At 43.0% G+C, this 10171-nt stretch overlaps 1 protein-coding gene across 1 annotated transcript; it reads right to left on the reverse strand.

Annotated features, from left to right (window-relative positions):
- Nucleotides 1–928: 928 nt before the first annotated feature.
- On the reverse strand, nucleotides 929–2757 carry LOC119356488. Its single transcript, XM_037623446.1, has one exon. The coding sequence runs from the start codon at nucleotides 2664–2666 to the stop codon at nucleotides 1209–1211; it is 1458 nt and encodes a 485-aa protein (XP_037479343.1). The 5' UTR covers nucleotides 2667–2757; the 3' UTR covers nucleotides 929–1208.
- Nucleotides 2758–10171: the final 7414 nt, after the last annotated feature.

Below are 10171 nucleotides of genomic sequence, written 5' to 3' on the forward strand. Positions count from 1 at the left end.
AATACTGCAAAATATTCCCGCAACAACGTGCAGGGCGTCATCTAGTATTATTAGCTAGTACTCCCTCCGTTCCGAATTACTTGTCGCAGAAATGGATGTATTTAGATGTATTTTAGTTTTAGATACATCCATTTTCGAGACAAGTAGTTTCGAACGGAGGGAGTATGTCATACTCGCTCCGTCGCAAAGGTTTTTTTAGATACAGATGTAACTAGTCAAATTTTAATGTTAAATACATCCATATATACACAAATATAAGAAACGAATTTTGGGACAGAGGTAATAGGTAATTTCAGATGTGTGGTTAAAATTGTGTCCAGGATAATTTCAGATGTGTGGTTAAAAGTGTGTCCAAAAATTGAAACGCAGACAATGTATAGAACGAGACTCTGGTTTTGGGCACTATTTTAGATGCATAGAACATCAGCCGTGAGGTCAGGGAAATACTGATGTCCACGGTCATGCATTGTACATATGTGTGTATGAGACTGCTTGATAAACCACAATCTGACACGCTTTTTGCTGTATGTTGTGTGTGGGTTAATCAAGAGAACATGTAAATCATACTGTGATAGCCAGTTCACTAATATGCTTGTGAAAATTGACATGGTTTTTTAGCAGAGGCCACATTTCATATGACAGAACTTATAAAGGTATGAAGCCAAATGGAATTGCATGTTGAGACAGCATAAAGCAAGGTGTGGACAGTGAGTGATAGCAGAGTATGCACCATAATATTACATGTTTCAACCAAAATTTGAAGATATGGAGTGGAATATGAGCAATGTACTCTTGGTTTTGTTGACATGAGAGTTTGTAAATCCAATCAAGAAAAACTGATTCATTGCAGAAAACTGACTCTCCTTTTAACCCCAAGTACTCATCTCTGCAGTGGCAATGCTTCGATTTTATCCAGCTAATAGTTGTATGAAGCAGGAACAAACACATCATGTTCAGAGTCATCAAATACACACCAGCTCAGTGGTTATGGGGAAATAGTTACACTGAGAACAGGGTTGGTAGTATCCTTGTAGCTCTGAAAGTGGAGGCGAACAAAAACACTGTCCAGAAATGCTGGCCTGTTTAATCACTCAGTATAAAATAATGATACAGAAAACATCTGGACCGAAAATGCATCCAGAAGTCCCCAATAAAAATTAGATCAAAACACCCGTCAAAAAATTAGATCAAAACAGTGGGACCCAATACTATGGCTTTAGTTTTGGTTTCCAGTTCTCTTCCTTGCAACGCCGCTGATCAATAATCATTGACTCGAAAACAGACAGAACATCATCCAAACCCATCTCATCCTCTCCAAGTTTCTTCATGGTGATAACTATGCTCTCAATGGTTGACAAGCACCCGGCCTTTGGCTCCTGCCTCACCTCGCTGTACAAGCTAACCTTATCTGATTCTAGCTTCACGTGTGGCAGAAGTTGTAGCCATGGATTCTCATGGTACATCCGCTGCGCCTTTGCCCAGGTGCCATCCAACACAATCAAATGTTTCACCTGACAATCTAAAGCATCAAGGCTGATTGCACCCTGGCATGGAAATAGCAGAGCTGCGTGTGGCGGTATGGTGATGGAAAATTCCTCAAACTCCGAGACTTCACCTGTACGTCTGGACTTGTTCTTCTGTATTTTCACGACAGTAAAGCCATTCGAGACAGCTCCTTGACCAACAGAACCTCTGCACAACCATCTGATTTGGGGCTTTACACCGCGCTCAATGTCAATCCTGAGTTCCTTTTCTGTATAAGCAACAGAGCACTTTTCCATATTTTCCACGGTCCAACCTTCTCCAGTAACAGCAGCAACTTCAACATTTTCAGTGCAAATACCATTAACTGAGGTAGTTTCAACTAAAGGGTGAGGCAGATCAGCATGTACCTTATTTGTCACACATGTCTCACTTCTGTGTTGGCCTTCAGCTTTGACGGCATTGACTACATAGCTTTCCGACTGATTTGCGGCTGAGACTGGCCTTTCAAAATCTCCAGCATGTTCATTTATTTTCGCCTTCTCGAATCTGAAACACTCATCACCATTAGAGTCACATTCAATGCCACCGCCAACTTCTCGATCCAGATCAGAGGAAACACCATTGCTTATTTCCCTATTATCTAATCCTTCGCCAGCAACTTGCCTAGAGATTGCAATACTGGCATTTTTCACACCCAAATGACCACCGAAAGGATTTATCCCCATATCTTCAGAATCACTGCACATTGCATGATCCAATCCTTTGCCTTGGCTTGGCTCGAAACCTTCACCATCTTGTATGCCAGTCTGCCCAGGAACAACGGAACCGTCATGATTTCCGGCATGGGCGGCGCCAACATCGGTTTCTCCGTCTCCAAGATTCGAGGCCGCGGCGCCGCCGAGCGTCCTGAGGAGGAAGCTGGCGCGGTGGTTGACGTCGGTGACTTGGGTGACGGCGAGGTTGCGGAGGCCGAGGCGGGCAACACGGATGGAGCTGAGCGGGTGCCGGACCTCCATGGTGTGCTGCAGCACGGTGACGCCGACGGTGGTGTCCAGCGGGGGCCCGCGGAGGCGGCCGCAGAGGCAGACGCTCAGGGGCTTGGTGCAGACGGCGCACATGGGGCGGCGCTGGCCAGGCTCCCGGCGATGCGGGGGGTCGCTCTGGCCCTCGCGCGCCGCCATGGGTGGCGAGGCGGGGGTCGGTTGAGTTGCTGCTGGGTTGGGTTGGGGGTGGCGGCTGTCCGGCGGTTTGAGAGTCTAGGGTTTTGGAAGGGGAAGGGGGCCTTTTACGGAAGCGCTTTGGAGGCAAATCCACTTTGCCGTTTATTGCCGCAAAATTGTCTACCAACTGCGTGCACACACAGTCAGAGAGAATGGGCCAGCCCAGTTAGGTTAGGTTAGTGCCGGCTTCTGGAGTGTTTGGGCCCGGGGCTTTTATTTTAGGAATGTTCTAGAATGTTTTATTCTGTTGTTTCGTTTTTCTTTTCTTGTTTCTCTACTGATTTTTACCCTTTTATTTTTTACTTTATGTTTTTCCGGGTTTATTTTTAATATTCTTATTTTCTTTCAAACCATGTTCCTGGAATTTAATTTTTTCAAGTTTTTTCAAAAGCTTTCAAATTTTCAAAAAAATATTCAAATTTTAAAAAGTGTTTATATTTTTCATAAGAATGTTCACATTATTTCAATAAAATTTTCTTAATTTTCAGAAAAATTCACTTTTCAAAATAATTAAATTTGAGGTAGTATATTCTCTTAATTTTCAGAAAAACCAAAGAAAAACCCAACTAATCAAGATAGTATATTCTCTTTACCTCCGTTCATTACCAAGACAACTAATCAACTACCTTTTTATCCTTTTCTGTTTACCTTTCTATCACTAGGATAGAATTCTCTCAAGATTAAACCCATCTAACATACATAACTACCTCTTGTCTATAAATAATGCAGCAAATGGCTCAAAAGAATTCAAAAGAAATCCATAGATAATATGATCATAAAGTGTCCATTCGTCATACTACAACAAGCACACTGAGAATTGCGTCAAATGGATCATGGAGGGACGATCTTTGTTTGAGAAGCTAGGGGAAGAGGATGCCATCTACCTACTGTTATGGGCCCATAGTCTAAGGAGGAAAACTCACACATGGACATGGTGGCAGCATGGTTGATTAGCTCCGGTGATGAATCCCCCCTGCGATAGAATACCGAAAAAGGTTTTCATATTGGATCGCCGCGTAATGTGAGGAGGCGGCATCAGAAAATTCCTCGATAAGTCTTTTGGTAGTTTTCGGGAGAAAAGGTATGGGCACCGAGAGGCGCCATAGGGTATCCATGCATGCCCACATCACAACCGAAGCCCTGCCCGCAAGCTCCCACCATGTGGTCCCATAGATTAATAGATTAGTTAAGTAAAATTATATAAAATGTGCCAAAACTATGTAATAATGATATAAAAGTAGAATGAACATATCAAAAAATATAGATACGTTTGGGACGTATCAGACATGTTCCCAAATCTTGGAATCCACATAAGCCTATTCAAAGAACATTGCAAAAAAAGGTGATCAATAGTTTCTTTTTTTACATAACTAACTGGAGCAATTTCCTTGTCAGCCCCTTCTAAGCAAGTCATCTTCAATTAGAAAGCAATTTTTCAGAATCAACCATAAGAAATACATAATTATCAATGGTATTTTGTCCTCACAAAAAACTGTGGGGGATATTAGACATTATCAACATATTGTTTTGAACTAAAGTTACTGGTGGAGGATAAAGCCCATTTGACACAATCATCCTTACAATAAAATTCTTCACAGGCCTTGATATGTCTTCAACATATCTATAATTTTTTATTGTTCCATGCTATTATAGTATCAATCTTGGATGTTACATATGCAATTATATATCATTTTTGGGACTAACCTATTAACCTAGTGCCAAGTGTCAGTTGTTGTTTTTTTGCCTGTTTTTGGTTTTCCAGGAAATCAGTACCAAACGAATTCCAAACGCTATGAAACTTTTTGACGATTTTTTTCTAGACAAGGGAAACCCTAGAAGCTTCGGGAGGAGACCAGTAGGCAAATGAGAAGATGACAAGACAACACGACACGCACAGGGGGGTAGGCGCGCCCTGATGCCTTGTGGGCCCCTCGTGGCTCCGTCTGGCCTAATTCCACCTCTATAAATTTTCTAAAATCGAGAAACCAACATAGAGCCACCCAAAATACTTTTTCTGCTACCGCAAATTTCTATTCTTCCGAGATCCCATCTGGAGGCCTTTTTCGGCACCCTGCCGGAGGGGGAATCAATCACGGAGGGCTTCTACACCAACCTTGTTGCCCTTCCGATGATGTGTGATTAGTTTACCACAGACCTACATGTCCATATCTAGTAGCTAGATGGCTTCTTCTCCCTCTTTGAACTTCAATACAATGTTCTCCTCGATGTTCTTGGAGGTCTATTCGATGTAATCTTCTTTTGTGGTGTGTTTGTTGGCATCCGTTGAATTATGGGTTTATGATCAGATTATTCATGAATACAAATTGAGTCTTCTCCGAATTCTTTTATGCATGGTTATTATAGCTTTGTATTTCTCTCTGATTCACCCTTTTAGTTTAGCCAACTAGATTGATTTATCTTGCAATGGGAGAGGTGCTTTGTAATCGGTTCAATCTTGCGGTGTTCTATAGCCCAGTGACAGAAGGGGACAAGACACATATTTGTATTGTTGCCATTAAGGGAAAACGACGGGGTATATTCATATTGGTTGGATTTACTTTGTCTACATCATGTCATCTTGCTTAAGGCGTTACTTCATTTTTCATGAACTTAATACTCTAGGTGCATGTTGGATAGCAGTCGATGGGTGAAGTAATAGTAGTAGATGTAGGCAGGAGTCCATCTACTTGTCTCGGACGTGATGCCTATATACATGATCATTGCCTTGAATATCGTCATAACTATGTGCTTTTCTATCAATTGCCCAACAGTAATTTATTTACCCACCATACTTTATGTGCTCGAGAGAGAAGGCTCTAGTGAAAACTATGACCCCTGGGTCTACTTTTATCATATATAAAATAAAAAATACCTTGCTGCAATTTATCTATCATTCTTTTATTTTGTGTTTTTATCTATTGATCTATCACTATCACATTTGATCCTTACGAATAACCGTTGAGGGGATTGACAACCCCCTTGATCGCGTTGGGTGCAAGTATTTGCTCTTTTGTGTGTAGGTACTGTTAACGAGGCTTCGCCTAATTCTCCTACTGGATTGATAACCTTGGTTCTTAAACGAGGGAAATACTTATCACTACTATACTGCATCATCCTCTCCTCTTTGAGGAAATCCCAACGCAGCTCACAGGTAGCCGGAAGAATTTCTGGCGCTGCTGCCGGGGAGGCATCACCAAAACCTATCAAGTACCTTCGCATAAACTATCGTCTACTTGTTCTTACTTTCATTTTCCATTTGCTTCTCGTTTCCATCTCCCCCACTTCTGGAACAATTTTACAAACAAAACACAAAAATATTTTTGTATGCTTGTTTGCGTGCTTTATCGCTATGTCTCAAGAAAATACCAAATTGTGTGACTTTTCAATACTAACAATAATGATTTTAGTAGTACTCCAATTGCTCGTCCCGGCACTAGTACGGGGTCATGTGATATTAATGCCGCTTTACTAAATCTTGTTATGAAAGAACAATTCTCAGGTAGTCCTATTGAAGATGTTGCATCCCATATTAATACTTTCATTGAATTATATGATATGCAAAAGGAAAAAGATGTGGATAATGATATTGTCAAATTGAAACTATTTCCGTTCTCGCTGCGAGATCGTGCTAAAACTTGGTTTTCATCCTTGCCACGAAATAGTATTGATTCTTGGGATAAGTGTAAGGATGCTTTTATTGCCAAGTATTTTCCTCCCGCAAAAATTATTTCTCTAAGATATCAAATTGTGAAATTTAAGAAACTTGAGCATGAATATGTTGCCTAATCTTGGGAGAGAATTAAATTAATGATAAGAAACTGTCCCACTCATGGTTTAAGCTTATGGATGATCATGCAAAAAAAATTATGCGAGATAAAACTTTGTTTCTAGAAATCTTTTAGATTCTACCGCGCGGGGGGGGGGGGGTACCTTTGTGGAAATCACATTAGATGAAGATGCAAAATTCTTTGATAATATTATGGCAAATTATTCACAATGGTACACGGAAAGAACTCCAACTAGTGAATAGGTGAATTCTATCGAAGAAATTAACAATTTGAGTGATAAAATGGATGCGCTTATGAAAATGGTTGCTAGTAAGAGTGCTCGTGTTGATCCTAATAATGTGCCATTATCTAATTTGATTGAGCAAAATAATAATTCCGGTTATGTGAATTTTGTCTCTAGAAATAATTTCAATAACAACGCTTATAGGTGTAATATCAGTCCTAGGGCGTTTCCTAGAAATTCCTCTGATAATTATAGTAATTCATATAATAATAATAATAATAATAATAATAATAATAAGATGCCCTCTGATCTTGAAAGTAATATTAAAAAACTTATTAATTCTCAATAGATTTTTAATACTATGATAGAGGAACAATTGAATAAAGTTGATGATATGGCTAGGAACATGGATAGAACTGCTCATGATGTGGATACTCTCAAAATTAAAAAAATCCACCCAAGCATGATATTAATGACTCAATTAAGTCTATCGAAATATCTATTAATGAAAGTAAAGAGAGAACCGCTAGGTTGAGAGCTAAGCGAGAATTCCTGGAAAAAGCAATTCCGCCCAGTTTTTATCGTAATCATGATGAAGATATTAAAATGACTGGAGTCTCACCCATTGAATCTTTATTTAGTAATATATATTTTTTCGAGAGTACGCCAATGACGTACCATATTTTTATAGACGAAAGAGAGTTAATGTACAAGAAGCCCATCCCTGATGCGAACATCAAGGGTGGGTGACACACACCTACTCGACTCCGAAGCACAACTAATCTAACTTCTCACAAAATGTTGTAGACGTCCCGCTCCAAGCCCTGCCGTATGCCATGCCGTGATTTCCTCAAACACAAGATTGGGGATGAGGGGTGCAGGTTTCTTCTGCTCCTGTCTGTTGAAAACCCTGGCATTTCTTTGCTTCCAAAGAGTCCAAGCCACTGCCGTCACGAGAGTGTCAAAGCCTCTTCTGTCCGCTCCACTAAACTTCTTCCTTTCTCTCATCCACCAAGCAGGGAAGGTGTCATTCGTAGTAGTGCCTACCACATTAAGTCCGAGCCAGTCAAACACACGCTGCCACACCTCCTGTGCAAAAGTGCACTTGGCCAGTATGTGGTCCACGTTATCCTCCGCTTGCAAACACGTGAAACATGGAGACGGCTGGTCTTGTAGGCCATGACGTGCACGTCTTTCCGATGTCCACAATCGATATTGTAACGCCAACCAAATGAACAGCTTGCACTTTAAGGTCACCCAGCTTCTCCAAGTGCAAGCCGCCGTTGGTGATTTCTGCAGGCCCGAGCAAAGATGGTCATAGACCGATTTTGCCGAGTAGCTCGCCGTATTCGTCGCCGGCCAAGTGAACCGGTCCGGTTCATTCGCATCTCTATGCACCGAGGCGATTGCATGGCAGAGGTGCATACGCTGCAACTGGGCAGTGAAGGTAGCCATGGCATCGCAGTGCTCGTACCACCTGTTCTCCGTAAGAGCCTGAAGGACCGTCCGGCTGTTAATGATTCTCCTTGGCACCGTCTCCATCAAGCGCGGCGCGATATCTGCCACTCCAGCTCCTCGTATCCACTTATCTCTCCAGAACAAGACACTGTCACCCCTTCCAACCTCAATCCTAACCATGCTTTCAAAAACAGCTCTTGCATCACAGTCAGCCGCCATAGCTAAACCTTGCCATGGTCTGCTAGGATCAGTCCTTCTTAGCCACTCCCACCTCACTCTCAGCGCCAGAGCCTGGGCTTTCATGTTCTTTATCCCTAAACCTCCGAACTTCTTTGGTCGGCACACTTGGTTCCAAGCCACGAGACATTGCCCTCCGTTATTTTTGTCCTTCCCTGCCCAGAAGAACGACCTCATCCATTTATCCATTTCCTCGAACACCCAATCAGGCGCGTCAGTGATCATCAAGTGGTGCACAGGCCTAGCTGCAACAATGGACTGAACCAAAACTAGATGACCTGGTCGCTGAATAAGTCCTCGTTGCAGGCAGGGATCACTTTCCGGACTTGGTCAAGCATAGGCATCCATTCAGCGCGCGTTAAATTCCGGATTGCAAGTTGTAGACCGAGGTATTTGCAAGGAAATTCGGCAAGTCCACAGTGCAACAATCCGGCCACCCTTTCCTTATCTTCCTGATCCCCACGGATCAAGATAGCCGAAGATTTGCGGTAGTTAACTTTGAGCCCCGACGCCTCACCAAACACATCCAGCATCTCGCAAACCACCGACAGATCCTGCCTCGAAGGCTTGACGAACAGCGCTACATCGTCCGCATAAATCGATAGTCTTTGCAGCGCCGATATTCCATTATAAGAGCTGAGCACGCCTTCATTAGTAGCTTTGTTGAAAAGTGCCTTAAGGGCCTCCATGGCGATCACAAAGAGCATTGGTGATATAGGGTCGCCTTGGTGCAGACCACAAGCGTGCAAGAAACTTCCACCGGGGACACCATTCACTAGTACCTTGGTGCTAGCAGATTGTAAGATCGCCATGATCCAGGTCCTCCACCTCTGTCCAAAACCCTTAGCCCTCAAGACTTCCAGCAGAAACAGCCAAGAAAGGGAGTCAAACGCTCTAGAGATGTCTAACTTGATGAACACTCCCGGGACTCTTCTTGCATGAATCTTCCGCGCAACTTGCCGAACCAGCAGAAAGTTGTCATGCAGGTGCCTTCCTTTGATAAACGCGGACTGATTCGTGGCCACAATCTCCGGCATTCGGTTACGCAGCCGGTTCGCAAGAACCTTAGCGAATAGCTTGGGGATACTATGAATAAGACTGATTGGCCGGTAATCACCGATCTCCTCTGCATCCGGCTTTTTAGGAATGAGGATAATGTGGGCTTTGTTTAGCTTCACAAAACCTCTAGTATCCCCCGCGTACAACTTTAGCATCACAGCCATAATGTCATGTTTTATAATCTGCCAGGCTCTTTGGTAGAAAGCACCGATGAAGCCGCCTGGTCCCGCTGCGCGATCCGGTGCCATTTCTTTGATGACCTGCCAAACCTCATCTTCCGTAATGATCTCCTCAAGAGACCCCAGCTCCTTTGGTTCCATCTGAAGGAATTGCAAGTCTAAAGTATGCTCCTTGGCATGAGCCGTGCCCATTAACTGCTTGTACTCTTGAGCGAACATGTCCACCATTCTCTCCTGGTCGGTAATGATCTCGCTACCATGTTTGATATATGGAATATAGTTCTTGGTCCTTCTTCCATTTGCCACAGCTTGGAACAGCTTGGTGTTGGCGTCGCCCTCTTTGATCCACTTGAGCCTCGACCTTTGCCGGTCAATTGTCCTCTCGAGCGCAGCCAACCCTAGGAGCGAGTGTTTCAGAGTTCTTCGCAACCACACCTCTTCCCATTGCAAAATTCTGCTTTCCTGGGCTACGTCCAGCTTGTGTATGACCCAGGTGGCCACCCTCATGAGTGTCTTCACATT

This window comes from Triticum dicoccoides, chromosome 2A (assembly GCF_002162155.2).
Source record: "Triticum dicoccoides isolate Atlit2015 ecotype Zavitan chromosome 2A, WEW_v2.0, whole genome shotgun sequence".
Classification (NCBI taxonomy): Eukaryota; Viridiplantae; Streptophyta; class Magnoliopsida; order Poales; family Poaceae; genus Triticum; species Triticum dicoccoides.